Genomic DNA, 24,576 nt, shown 5'->3' with positions numbered 1-24,576 from the left:
AAAAAAGAAGAAACACCGCCCATCGGACCGGACACAGGCCATTTACATAGCCCGCCAACTTCCAGTGACAGATTCCCTTTAACTCCATTAGATAATGGTGAATAAAATGTGGAATATAGAAGGCTATGAAGATATTTTTGCCAGAATCAGAAATAATAGGTGCCAGGTAGGCAAAAAACTCAGTATCTGTAATTTATGTATCCGCGGGGTCTACTAGAATGAGAAGTTTTCTTTCCAAGATAGATATATGATAATGTAGAATATTTAATTGGCTGCTTATGTACATTACCTACCAAAAGTTTGGACACCTGTTCATACAGTGGATTTCTTTGTTCTTCTCGGATTCAGCACATTGTAGCGTCAAAGTGATAGTCAGCAAATCCACGAAGTAATACACAGGGACATATGGAGTAAAGGAAGACATGAAATAAACCAGAATATATGTTGAGCCTTAGATTCATCAATGTACCCACCATTTACTCTGATAGCATTACACATCCCTTGATATTGTCTTGAGCAGCTTTATCAGTTAGGATACCGTTACACTAGGCGATGCACCAGCGATCCCGACAACGATATGGATTGCTGGTGCATCGCTAAGTGGTCGCTAGTGAGCTGCCACACTCACAGGCAGATCTCACCAGCGACATCGCAGGGGTCGGGGGTCGCTACTTACCTGTCAGACGCGGCGATCCAGACGTCCTCCGCCCGCCTCCACGCGTCGCTCGTCTCCACAGCAGGAAGCCCAGCAGGAAGCGCCCGACGAGAAATGATCCAGCAGCTTCTCGCGCGATCAGCGATGAGCAACGGGGGGAGCCGGTCGGAGGTAAGTGTCACATGTAGCGATATCGCTAGCAATATCGCTATAACGTCACAAAATCGGTGATGTTACAGCGATATTGCCAGCGATATTGCTATGTGTAACGGGGGCTTTAGTCTCTTGGAATGTTTTTCCAGCAGTTTTGAGGGAGTTATCAGAGGTGCCGAGCACTTGATGGCTGCTATGCCTTCACTCTGTGGTCCAACTTATCCCAAGCCATCTTATTTGGTCAAGGTCGGGTGCGGGCATGTCATTTGATGCAGCAAAAACTTCCTCCCTTTTTAGTTATGTAGCCATTACATAACGTTGCCTTTTGTTTTGGGTCATTGTCCTGTTGCAACACAAATGATGGTTCCACTAATTTCAAACCAGATGGGATGACATGTTGTAGAATACTCTGGTATCCATGCTGAGTAAGTGTGCCTTAATTTTAGAATAAATCACCAACATTGTCACCAGAAGAGCACCTTCACACCTCCCCTCCATGCTTCATAGAGGGTAATACACATGTTGAAACCATTCACTCACCTTTTCACCATCTCACAAAGACATGGTGGTTGGTACTACAAATCTTTTTACTTATCAGACCACAGTACAGATTTCACTGATCTAATGTCCAGTCCTTATATTGCTTCTCCCAAACAAGTCTCCTCTTCTTGGTTGCTGTCCTCAGTAGTGGCTCCTGCCGCTATTCGGCCATAAAGGTCTACGGTACTTCTTGCAGTCTCCTCTGGATAGTTGATGTTGAGATTTGTCTGTTACTTGATGTCTGTGCATTATTTTTGAGGGTTGTTATCCGATGTACTGTGGTTTCTGAGGCTGATAACTCTGATGAACTTATCCACAGCTGCGCTAGTAATTTTTTCCCTAGAGCAGTCCTCATGAGAATCAGTTTTGTTAAAATGATTGATGGTTTTCACGACTGCACTTGAGGATACCTTCAAGGTTATAGCAATTTTCTGGTTTGACTGTCCTCTATGTCTCAAACTAATGATATATTATCATTTCTTTTTACTCAGTTGAGTGGTTTTTGTCCTATTCTGGTTTACAAAAGTTGTGGAATAGGGCCCACCATCCATTATATGCAACTATGTGCCAACACTGCCTCAGCACCTGATGGTCACAAGCACTTTCTGACGACCAGTGATTCCACAAATGCACTCTTGATGAGACATATTCATTGGAAGTTATTCCAGGTGGCTACCTGATGAATCTGCTAGAAAGAATGCCATGGATGTGTCAATTTGTCATCATAGTAAAAGTGGGACTTTGGAAAATCTAAGATTTAAGTCATACTCTGGTTTGTTTCACTGAAGTTTCTTTACTCCTTATTTCCATTGATCCAGTGTGAATATACAATGTACATGTTCCTATGTGAACAAGGAAAATCAACACATGAAGAGGAGATGTGTCCAAACGTTTGACCGATACTAGTTGTGTTACTTCTCAGATTGAAGAAAAATCTTCTCTATTTACTTGGACACACACCCTGTATAAATGGGCAAATTGGAAGTACTAAATGGATGTTATAAACTGCAAAATAGACTTTTAGGGCATGCTTTCAATAGAGAATCTCGAATATTACATTGTTTATCATTTTTTAGGTCACGGAGTCAGTCAGCAGTTTTGGCGTGACGCAGATTACAAGGAAGATTACTACTGAGACTGTGACTGTGAAGGAGCACAGTAGTGTTCACTTAATCAAACAAGAACTTCCTCCTCCACCTCCACCAAAGAAACGCCAAGTGTACCTTGATGTTGAAGAGAAGAAAAAGTAATTCTCGTTATTAGAAATGGTTTTGATGAAACTTTTCTGCTTTTTCTTTCTTACAGATGAATTTTTGGCAGTCTGAAAGTTACCGTAATAATTGTCAGAATTAATTTTTGGTATTTGGAATCTGTCTTTGTTAAAATCAGACCTGAACCACTTTAGTACATGGCTAGCTGAAGAAACATAGGTCGCAGTATTTTATTATTTCTTAACTCATCTTCATGCAAATCCAGAAATGTCTCATGCTCTGTTCTGCAGTTCTGTTTGTCTGAGGTTTGGAGACCAGGGAAAAGCATCAAGTTACACTGCATTATATGGGCTGCTGGCAGTGAAGTGTGTGAAAGTGAGTTCAGAGATAGTGATGGTATTTTTTGGAATCTGTGTCTTTCAGCTTTTTACACATTATTGTGCCTCAGGTCAGTTTTTAGAGTGGCAGATTCTCTTGAAAATGTATTTTTAAAGAACTACTACAGTGTTTTTTTATTGCACTGCTGGAGTGGTGCTTTAAATGTAAGTCTCATACTCAACTGCCACCACCTTCATCCATTTACAACATCGCTCCAGTAAGACTCTGGCGAAAAGTGACCTGTCGGCAGCTGCAGTGTTTCATGGTTACTTTTTCAATACACGTCTATGAGAGCCTCGTTCTGGCCTTGTTCTGTCTCTCATAGACTTGTATTGAAAGTGTATGTCATAGCTTCTGACTTCCGGCCAGTCAGAAGCTACTTTCACAACGTGACGTGGGGGGGACTGAAATGGCACCGAAAAAAAGCTGTGAAGACGCCGGAGGGTGAGTATATGACCGGGGGGCAGGGGGGTTATTTATAAAGCACCACTCCAGCACTGAAAAAAGAAACCGCTGGAGTGGTGCTTTAACATAAATTTACCCAGTGACATTGTTCCTGAATGTACTCATCAACACCAGTCCCAGTCCCTTCTTTGGAGCTGATAATAAAGCTTCTCTTTGTAAGGCCTCATTCAGATGTCTGCGAGTCACATATGTGTTCTATTAGTTTTTTTTACGACTAGAAAACGTATCATTAAAGTTTATGGTGCTATTCACATACCTATGTTTTTATGTGGACTGTTTCAGCAAAAAAAAAATCCTGGAGACATGTCTATTTTTGATCGGAGTCATGGATCAAAACTCCTCATACATGTCTTTGGATCCATGAAAAATCACAGACAGCACACAGATGTCATATATTTGCTGTCCGTAATTAAAGATGCACTCCTCCCATCAAAGTTTTATCCTCTTAATATACTTCAATCATCATATTATATACTGTAGCATTGTGCACTTACAATTGCTCATTTTGCCTTTCTACCAAGCTAATTCTTCTGTTTTATCTGCTCAATGTAGAAAAAGCAAGTCTATTTTCCCTGCATGAGTCATCTCTCTCTTGAAATCCTGACCCACCTGCTCCATTCCTCCCCTCTGTCAGGGACTTCCACAGTGATGACTCATGCAGGGAAAAGAGACCTCCTGTTTCTACATAGAGCTTAGAATGATTCAGCTAGTCAGTTTTTAATCACCTGATGTCATAGATCTAATGGAAAAAAGAAGAATTTCGCTAGGTAGAAGGGAAAAATGAGCAATTGTAAGTACACAGTGCTTTATAATATGATGACTGCAATATATTAAGGGGATAAAAACTTTTATGGGAGGAGGGGCTTCTTTAACATTGCAATGAATAGGAGAAGCTTTGTAATTGTTTTTTCATGCAAGAAAATCACTGATGATACATGGATATATGGACCAAACACAGATAATAACTGGATCAAAAACTCTGAAGAAACTCAGACTGTTTTTTTTTGCTTATGTGGCCTTAGGGATAAATTGATTAGTGCCAGCTTTATAGAAAGTGAAGAGCACATACTAGTTTGTTTTTGGAGTGTAGAAGAAAGCATGCACAAGCAAAGGAAAAAGATACAATTGGATATACCCATACAGTATCTTTGTATTTTGGTGTCATACCGGAGGGACCAATTTGCAGCTCTCTGAGCTTTTTCCTCCATGTGTGCTGAAGTATAGGATTAGCTTTTTCCTCCATGTGTGCTACAGTACAGAATTATTTTTTCCCTCCATGTGTACCACAGTACAGGATTATCGTTTTCCTCCATGTGTGCCGCAGTACAGGATTAGCTTTTTCCTCCATGTGTGCCGCAGTACAGGATTAGTTTCCTGTTATGAATGGGTCACCGAGGAGAAAAAAGCAGAACAAGCTAAGTCACAGAAAACCAGAGAGGTTGGTAACTATGCAGATTGCAGATCCCTGATCTTACCACAGCAACTAGCAGTAGCCGTGGAGCGTGCCTACGATGTTCCTAGACACTTCGTCATAGCCGGAGGACTAAATAAGCCTAAAGCAAGAAAAGGGAAAACTAACTGCCCCAGAGCAGACCCCAAAGGAATAGATAGCCCCCACACATGTATTGACGGTGAAACAAGATGAAGGCACAAACACAGGCAGGAAAATAGGCTGAGCAAATGACGGGGCCCAAACTAACTAGACAGGAAAGGAAAGGAAAGGAAAGACACTGCCTGCAGCCTGCAAAAAACCCTACAAAAATCATGTCCAACACTTCTGATAGCAAAATTAACCCTGAAGTCACTAGACTTCTCTCACTATATCAGCACTCTGAAATATTCTGAGACAGAACAAAAAGAGACCGAACTAGTAAGGGACAAAAAGCCAATTGGCAAAATACTGATAAATAAGAGTGGAAATTCAGCACAGCCCCCAGCAGGGGCTGGCTGAACACACCAAAAAGCTGAATAAGACCAACAAAAGCAAGTGTGAACATTAGCAGAAAAACTTAGCTTTAGATGCCTGGAACAGAACTGAAAACCAAGAGCTGACAAGCCAGAAGGAATCACCAGCAACTGAATAGGGCGTCGGCTGTCTTAAATCCAATCTGAGACTCCTGAGATCCAATCATCATCCTCATTCTCAGGTGGCAGATCTCCACCGATCAAATCAGCCTCTCTACCTCCTATTACCACCAGAGGGAGTCTGGAAGGAGAACTCACAACTGGTGAACCAGAGAATGAACTCACAACAGTACCCCCCCCTTGAGGAGGGGTCACCGAACCCTCATCCACGCCACCAGGCCGATCAGGATGGGCCCGGTGAAACGCACGAACCAATCTATTGGCATGAATATCAGAGGCAGAGACCCAAGAATTATCCTCCTGACCATAACCCTTCCATTTGACCAAATACTGGAGTCTCCGTCTAACCAAACGAGAATCCAATATTTTCTCTACCTCATATTCCACATTGCCTTCAACCAACACAGGGTCAGGAGGTGCTGCCATAGGAACCACTGGCTCAATAAACCTCTTCAACAGAGATTTGTGAAATACGTTATGGATCTTGAACGTAACTGGAAGAGCCAATCGAAACGAAACAGGATTAAGAATTTCCAAAATCTTATAAGGACCAATAAATCTTGGCTTAAATTTAGGAGATGCAACCTTCATAGGAATATTCTTAGACGACAACCAAACCATATCACCCACTTTAAACCGGGGACCAATGGTCCTATGCCGGTTGGAAAATCACTGGGCCTTTTCGTGAGAGAGTGACAACTTATACACCACTTGGTCCCATATCTGCTGCATTCTCTTAACCACAGTGTCCACACCTGAGCAGGACGAAGATTCCACTTGCCCTGAAGAGAATCGAGGATGAAACCCAAAATTACAGAAAAAGGGTGACATCAAAGTGGCAGAACTAGCTCTATTGTTCAGTGCGAATTCGGCCAAGGGCAAAAATGAGACCCAATCATCCTGATCAGCAGATATAAAACATCTCAAATAAGACTCCAAGGTCTGGTTTGTTCTCTCAGTCTGTCCATTGGTCTGGGGATGAAACGCGGAGGAGAAGGAGAACTGAATTCCCAGATTGGAACAAAAGGCTTTCCAGAATCTGGAAACAAACTGGACTCCTCTGTCGGACACAATATTCTCAGGAATCCCATGTAACCGAACCACCTGTTGTAAAAACAACGGCACCAACTCAGCGGAAGATGGCAACTTTGGGAGTGGTACAAGATGGACCATCTTCGAAAATCTATCACAAATCACCCAGATAACAGTCATTCTCTGAGAGACAGGAAGATCAGAAATAAAATCCATTGAGATATGGGTCCATGGCCTCTTGGGCACCGGCAAGGGCATCAACAACCCACTAGAACGAGAACAGGGTTTAGACCGAGAGCAAGTCCCACAGGACTGTACAAAATTCCTGACGTCACGAGATAAGGCAGGCCACCAAAAGGACCGACTCACCAAATCTCTGGTACCAAAAATACCTGGATGACCAGCCAATGCGGAGCAATGAATTTCAGACATCACTCTCTTTCTCCACTGGTGAGGAACATACAATTTTCCCATAGGGCAACGCTCAGGTTTATACTCCTGAAATTTCTCCAGGGCGCGTCTCAAATCGGGCGAAATGGCAGAGAGAACTACCCCCTCACCTAGGATGGTAGTAGGCTCGGTCACACTAAGAGAATCGGCGAAGAAACTCCTAGAAAGGGTGTCTGCCTTAACATTCTTAGTGCCTGGAAGAAAAGAGACCACAAAATTAAAACACGTGAAAAACAAGGCCCATCTAGCCTGTCTAGGATTCAAGCGTTTGGCTGCCTCCAGATAAATCAAATTCTTGTGATCGGTGAGGACCACAACTTGATGTCTAGCTCCCTCCAACCAATGTCTCCACTCCTCAAATGCCCACTTCATGGCCAACAATTCCCGATTCCCCACGTCATAGTTGCGTTCAGATGGGGAGAACTTTCGAGAAAAGAAGGCACAGGGATTCACCTTAGAAGTCACAGGGTCTTTTTGGGACAAAACAGCTCCTACACCAATCTCAGAAGCATCTACGTCCACCTGAAATGGAAGTGAGACATCAGGTTGCCGTAAAACTGGAGCTGTAAATCTCTGCTTAAGCTCCTGAAATGCTGAGATAGCCTCAGGAGACCAATTCAGCACATCAGCGCCCTTCTTGGTCAGATCAGTCAGTGGTTTGACAATACCAGAAAAATTACCTATAAATTTACGATAGACATTAGCAAAACCCAAAAACTTCTGGAGGGCCTTCAAAGAAGTAGGCTGAACCCAATCATGAATGGCCTGTGCCTTGGCCGGGTCCATTTCAATAGTCGATGGAGATAAGATAAATCCCAAAAATTAAATCTTCTGTACACCAAAGAGGTATTTCGATCCCTTAACAAACAGGGAATTCTCCCTCAAAATCCGGAACACAGTCCGGACGTGTTCCACATGAGAATCCCAATCACTAGAAAAGATCAAAATATCCAGATAGATGATCAAAAACTTATCCACAAGGTCACGGAAAATATTCATAAAGGACTGGAAGACAGAAGGGGCATTAGTGAGCCCAAAAGGCATCACCAGGTACTCAAAATGTCCCTCCGGAATATTAAACGCCGTCTTCCATTCATCCCCGTGCTTGATGCGAATAAGATTATACGCCCCCCTGAGGTCAAGCTTAGTAAACCAGCAGGCACTCTTAACTCTGGAGAATAAATCAGACATCAGAGGTAACGGGTACTGATATTTAACCGTCATCTTGTTAAGGGAACGATATCAATATACGGTCTTAATGAACCATCTTTTTTGGCCACAAAAAAAAACAGCACCTAAAGGTGACGAGGATGGTCTAATATGACCCTTCTCCAACGACTCCTTAATATAGGATCGCATAGCATCATGTTCGGGTACAGATAAGTTGAAAAGCCGACCCTTGGGAAATTTACCCCCAGGCATCAACTCAATTGCACAGTCATAACTCCTATCAGGAGGCAAAGACGCAGACTTGCTCTCACTAAATACATCAGAAAATTCGGCTAGATAATCAGAAATATCATGAGACTGAGGAGAGGTGGAGAAAACAGGAGCGTCCCTAAGAACACACTGACAACCCCAACTCACCACAGACCCAGATTTCCAATCCAAAACTGGATTATGAGTTTGCAGCCAAGGAAAACCCAGAACAATAGTATCATGCAGATTGTGCAGCACCAAAAATTTACAATTTTCTTGGTGGTCTGGGGCAACTCGCATTGTCACCTGGGTCCAAAACTGAGGTTTATTCTCCACCAAAGGAGTAGCATCAATACCCCTCAAAGGAATAGGCCTCCGCAGCGGCGTCATGGAAAAACCACAACGTTTAGCAAAGTCCAAATCCATCAGATTCAACGCTGCTCCTGAATACACAAAAGCCTTTGTGGAAAACGTGGATAAGGAGCAGATCAGAGTAATTGCCAAAAGAAACTTAGGTTGTATACTGCCCACAGCAAATGTGTGTGCAAAATGTTTCTCTCGTTTTGGGCAGACAGAAATAATATGAGAGGCGTCTCCACAGAAAAAACACAGCTTATTACGCCTTCTAAACTCCGGACGTTGCACCCTAGACAAAACCCCATCACATTGCATAGGTTCAGACGTTTGTTCAAAAGGAGGCAGCGCCTCCTGTGTAGTTTTACGTTCACGTAAACGCCGATCAACTTGAATGGCTAATGACATAGAATCATCCAGACCACAGGAAATCCCACCATAACATCTTTTACGGTCTCTGATAAACCCTTCCGAAAGAGAGCTGCCAATGCACTATCATTCCATGTAGTAAGGACCACCCACTTTCGGAATTTTGACTGTATAACTGCAGAATCCTGACCCTGGTTTAATGCCAACAGGGTTCTCTCAGCTTGATCAACAGCATTAGGTTCATCATACAACAACCCCAAGGCTTGAAAAAATGCATCCACATTAGTCAGAATAGGATTTTCAGGTGTCAGAGAAAAAGCCCAATCCTGGGGATCGCCACGCTGCAAGGAGATGACAATTTTAACCTGCCACACAGAGCTCCCCGATGAGTTAGGCTTCAAGGCCAGAAATAATTTACAATTATTCTTAAAATTCAGAAATTTAGACCGATCCCCAGAAAACACATCAGGAGTAGGGATCTTAGGTTCAGCAGCATGTGACTGAATGAGATAGGTGGAAATTCCCTGCACTTCAGCAGCCAGCTGCTCCACACGATCAGACAATTGCTTAATCTCCATTAGGAGAAAAAAAATCCTCCTACGGCCCCAGAGAATAAAGAGGAAAAAATAATAAAATAAAAAAATTCTGACCCTTTTTTTTTTTTTTTCCTTTTAACAACTTTTTCCTGCTTTTGAGTACCCTAGAATCTGTGGTATGGCTGGTGATTCTGTTATGAATGGGTCACCGAGGAGAAAAAAGCAGAACAAGCTAAGTCACAGAAAACCAGAGAGGTTGGTAACTATGCAGATTGCAGATCCCTGATCTTACCACAACAACTAGCAGTAGCCGTGGAGCGTGCCTACGATGTTCCTAGACGCCTCGTCACGGCCAGAGGGCTAAATAAGCCTAAAGCAAGAAAGGGAAAACTAACTGCCCCAGAGCAGACCCCAAAGGAATAGATAGCCCCCACACATGTATTGACGGTGAAACAAGATGAAGGCACAAACACAGGCAGGAAAATAGGCTGAGCAAATGACGGGGCCCAAACTAACTAGACAGGAAAGGAAAGACACTGTCTGCAACCTGCAAAAAACCCTACAAAAATCATGTCCAACACTTCTGATAGCAAAATTAACCCTGAAGTCACTAGACTTCTCCCACTATATCAGCACTCTGAAATATTCTGAGACAGAGCAAAAAGAGACCGATCTAGTAAGGGACAAAAAGCCAATTGGCAAAATACTGATAAATAAGAGTGGAAATTCAGCATAGCCCCCAGCAGGGGCTGGCTGAACACACCAAAAAGCTGAATAAGACCAACAAAAGCAAGTGTGAACATTAGCAGAAAAACTTAGCTTTAGATGCCTGGAACAGAGCTGAAAACCAAGAGCTGACAAGCCAGAAGGAATCACCAGCAACTGAATAGGGCGTCGGCTGTCTTAAATCCAATCTGAGACTTCTGAGATCCAATCGTCATCTTCATTCTCAGGTGGCAGATCTCCACCAATCAAATCAGCCTCTCTGCCTCCTATTACCACCAGAGGGAGTCTGGAAGGAGAACTCACAACTGGTGAACCAGAGAATGAACTCACAACAGTTTCCCCTCCATGTGTGCCACAGTACAGGATTAGCTCTTCCCTCCATATGTGCCGCAGTACATGATTAGCTTTTTCCTCCATGTGTGCCGCAGTACTGGATTAGCTTTTTCCTCCATGTGTACCGCAGTACAGGATTAGTTTCCCCTCCATGTGTGCCGCAGTACAGGATTAGCTTTTCCCTCCATGTGTGCAGCACTACAGGATTAGCTTTTCCCTCCATGTGTGCTGCAGTACAGGATTAACTTTTACCTCCATGTGTGCCGCAGTACAGGATTAGTTTCCCCTCCATGTGTACCGCAGTACAGGATTAGCTTTTCCCTCCATGTGTGCCTCAGTGCAGGATTAGCTTTTTCCTCCATGTGTGCCACAGTACAGGATTAGCTTTTTCCTCCATGTGTGCCACAGTACAGGATTAATTTCCCCTCCATGTGTGCCGCAGTACAGGATTAGCTTTTCCCTCCATGTGTGCCGCAGTACAGGATTACCTTTTTCCTCCATGTGTGCCGCAGTACAGGATTAGTTTCCCCTCCATGTGTGCCGCAGATCAGGATTAGCTTTTCTCTCCATGTGTGCCGCAGTACAGGATTAGCTTTTCCCTCCATGTGCGCCGCAGTACAGGATTAGCTTTTCCCTCCATGTGTGCTGCTGTACAGGATTAGCTTTTCCCTCCATGTGTGCCGCAGTACAGGATTAGCTTTTACCTCCATGTGTGCTGCAGTACAGGATTAGCTTTTTCCTCCATGTGTGCTGCAGTACAGGATTAGCTTTTTCCTCCATGTGTGCCACAGTACAGGATTAGTTTCCCCTCCATGTGTCCCGCAGTGCAGGATTAGCTTTTCCTTCCATGTGTGCCGCATTACAGGATTAGATTTTCCCTCCATGTGTGCCACAGGATTAGCTTTTTCCTCCATGTGTGCCGCAGTACAGGATTAGCTTTTACCTCAATGTGTGCTGCAGTACAGGATTAGCTTTTTCCTCCATGTGTGCTGCAGTACAGGATTAGCTTTCACCTCCATGTGTGCCGCAGTACAGGATTAGCTTTTTTCTCCATGTATGCTGCAGTACAGGATTAGCTTTTTCTTTCATGTGTGCCGCAGTACAGGATTATCTTTTACCTCCATGTGTGCCGCAGTACAGGATTAGCTTTTTCCTCCATGTGTGCCGCAGTACAGGATTAGCTTTTTCCTCCATGTGTGCCGCAGTACAGGATTAGCTTTTTCCTCCATGTGTGCCGCAGTACAGGATTAGCTTTTTCCTCCATGTGTGCCGCAGTACAGGATTAGCTTTTACCTCCATGTGTGCTGCAGTACAGGATTAGCTTTTTCCTCCATGTGTGCCGCAGTACAGGATTAGCTTTTTCCTCCATGTGTGCCGCAGTACAGGATTAGCTTTTTCCTCCATGTGTGCCGCAGTACAGGATTATCTTTTACCTCCATGTGTGCCGCAGTACAGGTGTCATGATCCAGTGTTGGATCTGGCGGTATTAAAAGCACAAAGTGAACTTTTTTTTACTTTGGTTAAGTTCAAAGGTGTTTTGACTGTCCCCGGTGGTGGTTAGCGGTATCGCACCTTAGGTTTAGGTTAGGTTGCACTTAATTAGGTATCAGGTGTGACACCCTATAAAGGTGTGCTAGAGGTGTGCAATCACTGCCTGTGATATTGTGAGAGTGTGTTCACTCTGTTTTTGGGAGAGCCTGGATGAAGGATGGAGCTGGTGAGGAGTCCTGCGCAGCTTAGCCAGGGGGGATGTGTTTCAGCTATGGTGTCTGGACGAAGGGCTGGCATGGCGTGGTGGAGTCGCAGTGATGGTGTCAGCGGGAAGTGTCTGCATGGGCTGGTGGAGTGGCGACTATGGAGAGTGGCACTCACCATGTGGGACTTGGCCGCTGAGCTGGACTCAAGCATGCTCGACTTCGTGTCAGCAGCTGAACTCATCCTTGGGACTCTGGTTCTAAGCAGCTGCAACTGGTGGTGGACTCTGCTCCAAGGCTGCACTAAGGTGAAGGATCCTGTTATGGTGATGGATCCGGGTGGAGGAGAAGATGCACTCAGGTGGAGGGCTCTGTTGCTAGGAGCGCACGCAACAGAGCAAAGCTAAGTGATGTTTCCCCTGTATTGTCTCTTTCCTCATGTGTGTTATTAGTGCAGTGGTGGGATTAGTTTCCGCACCGACCTATTCCCTAGTGAGGGTTTAGGGTCAGGGCGAGCTAGGGCCTTGAGGTACGCGTGTGGCGCCCGGTGCGAAACCGGCATAGGGAACGTTAGGAGTGCAGGGACACTGGCTCAGGGGAGCTCAGGAGGTCTCCAATTCCCTTTTCCCTATTGCAGGGCCCACCATTGTTAAAGTTACCCAGGTTCCCCCCTTTATTATTTAAATGCGCCTTACTGGAGGCGGTGTTTCCAGATATTGTATGTATAACGTGTAATACCTAAATTCGCCAGGTGGAGGCGGCGTATCCACCTGCACGTTTTATTATTTAAATGCGCCCCACTGGAGGCGGTGTATCCAGGGTCACGTGTGTTATGGGTCCGCCTTGCGGAAACATCTGCGTCCTGACACACGTGACCATGACAACAGGATTAGCTTTTTCCTCCATGTGTGCCGCAGTACAGGATTAGCTTTTTCCTCCATGTGTGCCGCAGTACAGGATTAGCTTTTTCCTCCATGTGTGCCACAGTACAGGATTAGCTTTTTCCTCCATGTGTGCCGCAGTACAGGATTAGCTTTTTCCTCCATGTGTGCCGCAGTACAGGATTAGCTTTTACCTCCATGTGTGCTGCAGTACAGGATTAGCTTTTTCCCCCATGTATGCTACAGTACAGGATTAGCTTTTTCCTCCATGTGTGCTGCAGTACAGGATTAGCTTTTTCCCCCATGTATGCTGCAGTACAGGATTAGCTTTTTCCTCCATGTGTGCCACAGTACAGGATTAGCTTTTACCTCCATGTGTGCCACAGTGCAGTATTAGCTTTTCCCTCCCTGTGTGCCGCAGTACAGGATTAGCTTTTTCCTCCATGTTTGCCGTAGTACAGGCTTAGCTTTTTCCTCCATGTATGCTGCAGTACAGGATTAGCTTTTACCTCAATGTGTGCCACAGTACAGGATTAGCTTTTACCTCAATGTGTGCCACAGTACAGGATTAGCTTTTTCCTCCTTGTGTGCTGCAGTACAGGATTTGCTTTTACCTCCATGTGTGCCGCAGTACAGGATTAGCTTTTTTCTCCATGTATTCTGCAGTAGAGGATTAGCTTTTACCTCCATGTGTGCCACAGTACATGATTAGCTTTTACCTCCACGTGTGCCGCAGTACAGGATTAGATTTTACCTCCATGTGTGCCTCAGTTCAGGATTTGGTCATGTAACTCTTGAAGCATTTTTTTTACTATACAATTATAAATACATAGTCATCTTATTTAACGTTTCTTATTCCTGTTTTATTTAAGAGGGCATATTTTAGATCTTGCTGCACAATGACCTCTATTATTTTTTTGTTCTTAGGTTTGACAGAGAATTTGCTGAAATGCTGAATTGGATGATTAAGTCCAGAGCTATGATTATGTCCGCGGAGATCAGTAACTATAGAAAGATTAGAGAGACCTCAGACTTAAAAGATATGCTAAAGGTAAAAGGAGAAGTTGGAAGGAAATGGCCATGAATGAGGGCTTTGTCTGTGATACGCTTTGTAGCAGCTGTAGTTATGATCCATAATCTGGCGCATTAATAACCACATGCCCTTAGATCAAAGTGGGTATTGGCTACCTGTTTTATCAAAAGGGCTTCAATGAAAATATCCTATCAGTATAAATATCGATAAGACATTTTTTTTAAAAAGTAGACATAAAAAATGTCTAGAATATCATTCTAGTCATACTGATGCATGTAACCATTGTATCACTTCAAATGGACCAGGTCCACATATTTCTCATTTCATAGATATCGTATAAGAAGCCAGATGTGCATTTTTGTATTTGATGATATAAGGTTAATTCAGTGTAAAGTAGCGAAGACATATTTGAACGGTGTTTCTATTATGTAGATAGGGCACTTATATAAATTTGCGGCCCATAGCCGTTGGTTATTTGTTGTGAGAGCCTGTTTGTCTAAGCAAGATCTGGTCATGGTGCTGCCAATTCAATTGCGTGCCAGAATAAGATGTGCCAAATTCACTAAAGAGAACCTATCGGCATGATAACACACACCAAACTATTTATATGTGCATGTAGCTCTTTCAAAGACTAGTCTAGCAATACCAATACATCACCAGTCCGTTCTTTCATTACTGAGAAATCAGCTTTTGAATTGATATGAAGGTGAGGCTGTTCCCAGCGCCACCTCCTACTGCTGAATGATGGTTCCACTGCCTGAAATTACACAGCATAAAGCTCTCAATCAAGCAGGAAGAGGCGGAGCTGGGTGGGGAAAAGAGCTGGACTGAAAAAGACATCAGATATTAATTTAAAAACTGATTCCTCAGTAATGGAGGAATGGACTAGTCTTGTAAAAGTATATCTAGACTTGTCTTTGAAAGCGCTACATGCACATATAAATAGTTTGGGTTGTGACATTTTGCTGACAGATTCCCTTTAAGCGCACCCTGCATGAATTTGGCTCATCTTCTCAGTGGTGTTAACCTCCGTGTGTCTTGCTAGAAATATTACTCCACTCTGGAGAAACATTTCTACCATCAGGAACACCACCACTTTCAGTGAATTTGATGGTGGCCATGGTCACGACCCATCCTGCCCTGGCTCCTCCAAAGATTCACCCATTTTGCTGGAGCTGGGTGTAAACTGTTGTGAAAATGCCAAAAGTTGCAGAGATGTAGTGACTATTCGGTGTGTCTTATGAAAGTTTTTTTGGGATTAACACTTTTATGTATTGGCCCCATAGTGTCCACGTGTCTAATAATATGGGTTTAATATAAATGGGACAGGATAGGTGGTTCTTGCCTAGTTCTGTACTTTCTTCTAATATAATTGACATCAAAAGTGTTTGGGAGATCCTAGTCCTTCCCCACCCATCTTAAAAAAGCATATTTCAGCATATATTTTAATAATTAATTGTATGAATGAACATTTGGAAAACCTGTGATCTGACTGTTATATCTGTATTATATCTAGACTCTAGAAAAAGAAAAATCTGACAGAACTCCCATATATCAGGAAGTTGTTGCTACCGGACTGTATTTATTGGAGCTGTGCAAGAAAGGTATAGTCACTTTACATCCATGGTATTTACCTTATTCTTTTGAAATGACAGGATATCTTCTATTAAAATGAATAGAATGTGGATTTATGGAACACATGGATATACTACATCAAGTTTAACTATCTGTGTGACCGAATTCAACAACAAAGCAATCGATAACTTGTTCCAAATGCTAAATGAACAAAAGTGCATGTTCATCACAACCTAAGCAAGCCATGACCATTATTATGCAATTAGGTTCCCTCGTAGGACTTAAAGGGAATCTGTCGGTGGCACCAACCTTTCTAAACCATCTATATAGACATGTAGGTCATAGGAAGTTGGATAAAATTATATCCTGATATCTGTGATCCAATACTTTCATCCAGAAAAATCCACGTTTTTCATAATATGTAAATAAACTATGAAGATCTATGGGCCAGACATAAATCTCCATGTGAATCTGCCTCCAGAGCTTATTTAAAATGAAAGGGGGTGTTACCAGTGGGATACATGTAATGAATGACATTTTTTTCTCCGGAGGAGGAGCTGAGCAGAATGACATATGGTTTTATGGGAAACTATTCAGTATAACTTGTATATCATCTTATTTATTTTACTTTGCTTATAGAATGCCATCATATTCCCCAGCGCTTTACAGACATTATCATCATTGTCTCCTTTAGGGCTCAGAATCTAGATTCCCTATCAGTGTGTCAGTATAGTAGTATGGGAGAAAACCGGAGAACCTGGAGGAAACCCACGCAAACACGGGGAGAACATACAAACTCCTTGCAGATATTGTCGTTCATGAGATTTGAACCCAGGGCCCCAGCACTGCAAGGAAACCGTGCTAATCATCGGGCCACCATGCTGCCCATCTATATATCATCAATTTTGATCTCTGCTTAATCTGACTTTAGGAGTCCAGAGGGTGGAGTCCTTTCATGGTTGACAGACTTGTATGAATGTGTACACTGAGATGGCAGTCAACCAGTAATTATGACCCCTCACTAGTCCCACACTGAGAAGAATTTGAGGAAATACAAGCTAAACAGGATCTTCTCCCACAAACCTATATATGAGTCTGCTCAGATCCTCCTGTTCTATAACATGATGCTAGCAGATTGAACAGCATTGTCTACATGACCGAGTCATAACCTTAAGTGATATGGCCTGACTTACTAGTATGATGGATCCCATTTTTTGAGTTTGTGCAAGGACCACATTTGGTCTAGCTGATCCTCCTTTTCCCAACTGTTACAGTTGAATGTAGGGTAACTCTAACTGAGAAGAACACTGATAGTTAGAGAATTGTGTCTTATGAAAAAGCTATGCTGAAAGATATGAGCTATCGTTAATCTAAGCCTATTAAAAAATGAATGGCCATATGATTGGACCCACCAGTTTATTCAGGTATGAGTTAACTGTCATTTCGCCTTTTTAAAAATCAATGCTACACATGAAAGCAAGCAATTTTGCAATATATCTTTTCAGAAAAATCTGCTTATTTTCTTTCCTGCATTGATCTTTCACTATCAATTCATGGTGGAATTTGTATTCATTGGAGACAGATTTCTCCATTACTGTGATAGATGACAGTTGGTGCTTTTACAATTCTATGGAGAAGGAAGGAGGAGGGCAGATTTAGAGGCAGACACAGACATTCTGCTTCAAGTTCTCCTGACAGTTACACTTCACCATAGAACTTCATGGGAAGATCTTTATTCACTAAAGACAGATTTTACCTCTGAATTGGGAATTTTGACAATGATGCTCAAGAGGAGAAAGAAGTGTATGTTTCCTATTTTCATGTGTGCTATTGATTTATGGAAAGAAAATTAAAACAAAGGTTACTCTCTAAATAATATAATGAATTGCCCTACAATCATCCGCAATTATGTTTCCATGGATTTAATTCTCGGTATTTCTATTAGTATGACGGCCTTTCGTATCCGGAACATGCTGACTAATGTTTACCTCCGACAGCTGTTTAAACAGTATTGTGCGATTTGTGAATGCCTCCCAATTCTTGGGATGTCCTATCATTTGCCGACTTATTCATTATGTAAACGTCTTTTGCATATTTTACAACCTTTACCACTGAACAGTTAACTTTAGCTATTCTGAAGAAGTCAGAAGAAATGCAGTGATCGAGAGAAAAGACTACTGGAAGCTTTAGAAAAATTGTGAAAAGTTGATTATGATGTGACAAATGTTAGCTCAACGTTCTAAATTTCTAAAGTTTAGAAATAGTGTCATATGCTACATCATATAACAGTGCCACCATTCATTAGTGTGATAATGCAACCTAAAAGTGACATATTAAGTTTTTCTTTTTTTCTGTACTCAAGTTTTGTATTTTTTACCCTATGTCTCAACTGACATATATTGCAGTCAGGCTGAACACCATATTTATAAAAAAACATTTGCAAACACATTTGAATTTGTCCCCCAAAAATGGTCCAAACTTAAGAGTTACTCCACATATGTCTCATTTATAAACATATTCCACTACTTTTCTGCGGTGTTTTTAGCTTTCATTCGATTCTTGAACTTGGTGTAGAACCATGAATTTGGTGCACGGTGCATGGAGGAAATTCTAATGCACCTCTTGTACAATGGGCCAGAATTAATATATTTTTCCCATTGTATGTCTGTATCTGTTTTACACTACTGTGGCTAGATATACCATGTGTGGTTGTTATCCTTTCCTTGTATTCACATACAAATCCAATAAAACTTGAATACTTTAAAATGTGTTCACTGTCTCCACCCAGGACTGTATACTGAGGTTTTGGGTGGTGGTGTTGGCCGTGTTTAACACACTACAAAAATAGAAGAAAGCATCAAAACATCACTTACCATGACCATCAAGGAATTAGGTTCTTTTTACATCTTTTATTATGCCACATGTAAATGAGCAGCAAATGATCCCATGCTAATTATGCTATAAATTCTTGTAAATGCCTGTTTGTAATAAACTGTTACATTGAAACTGACTACGTAGCGAGACAAAGTCACTGGCAAAGTACTGGAGATGAGATATGTGTCACTGAGGTTGTTAGCTTCTGTGATATAAGCCTAGGGAAACGCTCCAGCACACTAAGTGCTGAGAGGAGTTAATTGGCCATGTTTTAAGCATCCATCACACATAGCGATCTCGCTAGCGACATCACTGCTGAGTCACAAGTTTTGTGACGCAACAGCGATCTCACCAGCGAGATCGCTGTGTGTGACACTGACCATCGACCGGCCCCCCTGCCAGTTATTGCTGATCGTCCTGAAATGGCCAGGACATTTTTTTGATCGCTGGTCTCCCGCTGGCCAGCACGCATCGCTGCGTGACAGGCGGGAGACCAGCGATCAGCGCGCTGGTAACTAAGGTAAACGCAGGGCTTCTAAGCGGCGTGCAGCGCTTAGAAACCCGATGTGTACCTTAGTTACCAACGCGCTGATAAAGGGAGCTGGTAACCAAGGTACACATCAGGTTTCTAAGTGACGCGCGCTGCTTAGAAACCCAATGTGTACCTTAGTTACCAGCTCCCTGCATCCGCACGCTGGTAACTAACGTACACAGCGACGCGCCCGCTCGGCGTCGCTGGTGCTGATCGCTGGTGAAGAGACTGCTCAGAGACTGCTGCAGAGACACTGTGTGCGGAGACCAGAAACCATCTCAGTGCAAACCTTGAAAATCATGAGTTTTCTTTTACCGAAAATAAGTAATAAATCTGATGTAGATTATGTGATAAAGACGACAGCTGAGGTGGTCTTGGTTCTCCGGTTTGGAAGAGATGACAATCCTGTTTGTTTGCAGCTCGATAATATTCTTGCAAAGACATCCCATGACTTAAGTAAAATGGCTGCCAATTATCTTGTGGATGTAGTTTCTCACATAGTATTTGTCATAGTGTCTTTAAATAAGCACTCCAATGAAAGTTTTTATCTTAATTTATTGCAATCATCATATTATGTAGCACTGTGTTCTTACAATTGCTCATTTTGCCCTTATACCCAGCTAATTCTTCTCTTTTCCACTAGGTGTATGACTTCAGGTGACTAACTGAATCCTTCTCAGCTCCATGTAGAAACAGGAAGTCAATTTTCCCTGCATGACTCATCAGACACTGCAAAAGTCCCTGGTAGAGGGAGGAAGGATCAGCTGGTCAGGAGTCCAAGAAGGGAATGATTCATGCAGGAAAAAGAGACTTACTGTTTCTACATAGATCAGAGAAAAGATGAGAATTTACTGGGTATAAAGGCAAAATGAGCAATTGTAAGTACACAGTGCTGTATAATATGATGGTTGCAGAATATTAAGAGGATGAGAACTTTGATGGGACTGCTTCTTTAACAAATTTTTTTTTGGCCAGATGTCACACCCCAAATGATGTACATGTGTATGTAGCTCTTTGAAAGACAAGTTCAGCAATAACTTTACATTACCAGTGCACTCCTCCATTACTGAGAAATCAGCATTTGAATTGATATGCAAATGTGGCTGTAAATCTGAATCCTATGTCACTCCAGATCTATTCTCGCCCTCCTCCGCCGGCTTGATTGATGGCCTCTATGTTTTGTGATTTCAAGGAGTGATCAGTCAAGCAGTAAGAGGCCCTGAGTGAGGAACTTTATTCCTCCTAGCAACTTTGGGCTTTCAGTCGTACAGGCGTGGCTGGCGTAGCTTCAGTCACCGCTTAAGTTTTCCCAACTACAAAGAATGGAGAGGTCTGTAATTTTTATCGTAGGTGGACTTCAACTGTGAGAGGCAGAATCTTAAAACAAATTGAAAAAAATCACATTGTATGATTTTTACATAATTGAAGAGCACCTGTCACCTGTTTTGGCTGCTATAGGATGCGGCCACTGCCTTTCAGGGCTTATCTACAGAATTCTATAATGCTGTAGATAAGCCCCCGGTCCGACCTGCAAGAAAAGAAAAATAAGTTTTATTTTACTCACCCGGGAGCGGTCCAGTGCAGTCCGGTCCGATGTGTGTTGCAAGTCCTGGTCCGGCGCCTCCCATCTTCTTGCGACGCCGTCCTCCTGCTTGCTTCATCGTTCCCGGCATCACACTTCTGCTCAGGCGTACTTCTCTGCCCTGTTGAGGGCAGAGCAAAGTACTGCAGTGCACAGGCGCTGGGCCTCTCTGACCTTTCCCGGCGCCTGCGCACTGCATTACTTTGCTCTGCCCTCAATAGGACAGAGAAGTACACCTGCGCAGAAGTACGATGCCGGGAGCAATGAAGCAAGCAGGAGGATGGCGTGTCAAGAAGATGGGAGGCGCCAGACCAGGACCTGCGACACCCATCAGACCGCATCGGACCACCCTCCCGGTTGAGTGTAATAAAACTTATTTTTCTTCACTTGCAGGTAGAATCGGGGGCTTATCTGTACTGTAGATAAGCCCTGAAAGGCAGTGGCCGCATCTTATAGCGGCCAAAACAGGTGACAGGTGCACTTTAATTGGCATTTTATTGCATGAAATAAGTGCGCCTCAGAAGGTGGGTGTACAGTTCTCCAGCTTTGAAGGCATAGTGCGCATGACTGAAAGTTCAGAAGATGGTTTCCAGTCATGCGCAGTGCGCCTCTGAAGCCGAGAAGTGTACACCTGACTGCAGAGGTGCATTGATGCTGCCGAAATGTACGGCGCGCATTCACAAGATTTGCAGGAGCTGGCGATGACGACAAGGACGTGACAACCTGGAAGGAGGGTGAATAGTCAGGGGCAACTATTGCCCCATCCAGTAGTCAAAGCACTAATTATAATAAGAAGGGGGGACAATATACATTTTTTTAAACCTTATTTTTACAGAAAAACATTATACAGGGCTGGTTGGGAAGGGAGCTTACTCATAAATAAGTGAATGCTGCTGGGTTGGAGGGCATGGGGGACCTGAAAGGTTCACTTTAAGTTCTTAAGCTTTTTTAAATTATGCAGGGTACTGACATGATTTATAGGGCGCAAATACTAAAATATAAACATAAGTTGCTGCTATATACAAACTGGAGTACAACAACTAAACATCCTTTTGAATGAGAATATTTGCTGCTGTTAATTTTTTTATTATACTAACCATAGTAACATCCCAATCCACTTGAAAGCATTGCACAGTATAGAAGTATTTGCCTTAGCGAACCATATACTTTGGAATTTTAGCAAGTTAGTGGGAGAGACAGTTGTGGTTAGCAGTTAACATGATTCATGATTAAACCCTATACTTCTTAGCGTATTGTAGATTTGCCATATTGACTAAATGGAGGCTACAACACTTTAGTGGTTATGTGATAACTTTGCAAATGTGAAACAGATTATGAGATCAAATTCAGATGTCAATAAGTTGCACATTTTGTCACAAGTAATTGTTGCTCAAAGTTGGTGAAATTTAGCTTTTTTTGCAGTGTTCTCATGGTTAAAGTAAAAAGATCATAAGAAAGATCTTTGTACTGTCTACTTATATATTTGTGCTTTTAAATTAGATCACCCCTAAATCTTGTTTTATCCAAATTGGATAACCCACAGTTAGATAACCTGTCTTTGTTATTGCAGTCCACCCATTCTCTTAAATACCTTGGTCGTTCTTCTCTGCAACAGTCTCGTTCAGTTATATCTTTCCTATAAACGTGGAGCCCAAAGTTAAACACTGCTTTAAGTGTGACTGCACTAGTGACTTATATAGAGGGAAAACGGTGTTCTTATCATGAGTACCTAATTATTTTAATGCATCCCAGGACTTTATGTGCTTTAGCAGCAACCATCCAGCTATCATCACTAAAGTTGACTTTTCTGACCATCCCTAAGTCCAAACCTTAATCGATAACTGTTTTACACAGTGTTTCACCATTTATTAAATAACCTTAGATATTATTTGCTTTACATGATATATTTATTTTAGACCTCAATTGTCATTTCTTGGGCCTAACCTCCAGCTTCCACAAATCCCTCAAATAATAAATTATACTCCTCTGTGTTAATTACCTTGCAGAGCTTAGCATCATCTGCAAATATAAATTCTACCCTGTTGTCAGCAAGGTCATTAATATATTAAGAAGAAGAGGGCCCAATTCTGACCTTGGTGATATCCAACCGTTTATCCAACTACACATATATTCCCATTGATAATCCAACTGATTCATTTTCTGTATCAGCCTTATGTATGCATTGTACCAGTTTCCTTTTGAAAGCCCAAATAGACAACATCCATGCCCTTACCCTGATTTTTTTTTAACTTACCTCCTCATAGAATCTGATCAGATTAGTTTGATATGACTGATCCTCATAAACATATGCTGATGCTGGGTAATAAGGCTATTTTTATTGAGAAACTCCAGGGTAGCATCTCTTAGAAAACTCTCAAAGAAAGTCTGTGAGGTTAGCTTTTCTTGGAAAACTCTGTAGGAAAGTCTGTGAGGTTAGCTTTTCTTGGAAAACTCTGTAGGAAAGTCTGTGTGGTTAGCTGGGCAATTAGGATAATGCCTGATTTTTTTGAAGACCAAAGTCACAATTTTCTCTCAATAAGAAGGGTGGTGTAAAAAGCTCTGGACAGAAATTATATACTGTATCTAAAGATGTGCTGAGTTTAACAAACATTATGTAACAATTTGATAAATTTGGTGCAAATAGAAGCAATGCAACCACAAACAAAACTGACTTTAAACATTCCCTTATGATAACTTTTCTACTATGAGTGCCCTGAAATTTGCAAAGTAATTGTAATATGCAAGTTATAATTTAGACAATTATTCAATATATATTAATTGAAGTGGTACCAGAGGTTGAATTTTACAGAAATTTTTGTTGATTAACTAACTATCCTCCCTTTTTAGGATGCATTGATTCACAGCTCAGTCATCCAGTCTGGTTCAGAAGCATGCTGAGCTGTCTGAGCTGTGAATGACAGCTCAGTTGTCCAGCCTAGTTCAGGGGTGTGCGGAGTTGTCTTTGCAGTGATTGACAGCTTGGCCTTCCAATCTGAGATTGGGAGTTGCTGATCTCTTGTCAGATGCTCCCTGTTACCTCGATTACTCAGCTACTTAACTGGGCTAGCAGTCCCAGATAGCTGCCAGACGTAGCTTCAGCTCTGTGTGGTTTGTTTTCACGGTGGCTAGTGCTTTGCTCATTGATCTATTGCTGCCTTAAGGCCCCGTCACACATAAAGATGCACCAGCGATCCCGACAACGATACGACCTTGTCAGGATCACTAGTGCATCGCTGCATGATCGCTAGTGAGCTGCCAAACAGGCAGCTTCACCAGCGGTCAGCACCAGCAAGGACGCTGGTCTCTAAGGTAAATATCGGGTTACTAAGCGGCGCGCGTCACTTAGTTACCCGATGTGTACCTTAGAAACCTGCGTGCTCGCCCTGGGAGCTGCCAACACGCAGGTTTCTAAGGTACACATCAGGTAACTAAGTGACACGCGCCGCTTAGTAACCCGATACTGACGTGCGCTGGCCAGCGGGAGACCAGCGATCAAAAAATGGCCCTGGCCGATCAAGTACGATCAGTGATACCCGGCGGGCGGGGGGAAGGGGGCTGTCACTGATCCCTGTCACACCCAGGGATCGCGCTGTGGCGTCACAAAATCAGCGATCTCGCTAGCGATATCACTGTGTGTGACGGGGCCTCCAACTTGAACCTCGTTCTGACCATCCATTTGAATAATCCCTTTGCTGTGAT

General features: G+C 42.7%; 1 protein-coding gene across 5 annotated transcripts in view; it reads left to right on the top strand.

Annotated features, from left to right (window-relative positions):
- The window catches only part of UTRN (utrophin), an 897,027-nt gene that overhangs the window by 206,070 nt on the left and 666,381 nt on the right, over window positions 1–24,576 (top strand). For all 5 annotated transcript variants that reach the window (XM_073557627.1, XM_073557629.1, XM_073557628.1 and 2 more), the window contains 3 exons: window positions 2,425–2,594; window positions 14,209–14,332; window positions 15,831–15,918. In XM_073557627.1, the coding sequence (XP_073413728.1) occupies window positions 2,425–2,594; window positions 14,209–14,332; window positions 15,831–15,918 (382 nt within the window). The remainder of the gene's footprint in view (window positions 1–2,424; window positions 2,595–14,208; window positions 14,333–15,830; window positions 15,919–24,576) is intronic.

The sequence above is a fragment of the Dendrobates tinctorius genome, unplaced genomic scaffold (genome assembly GCF_039654945.1).
Source record: "Dendrobates tinctorius isolate UK_male_01 unplaced genomic scaffold, ASM3965494v1 ptg000250l, whole genome shotgun sequence".
Lineage (NCBI taxonomy): Eukaryota > Metazoa > Chordata > Amphibia > Anura > Dendrobatidae > Dendrobates > Dendrobates tinctorius.
This window is presented reverse-complemented; position numbering and strand designations above follow the sequence as displayed.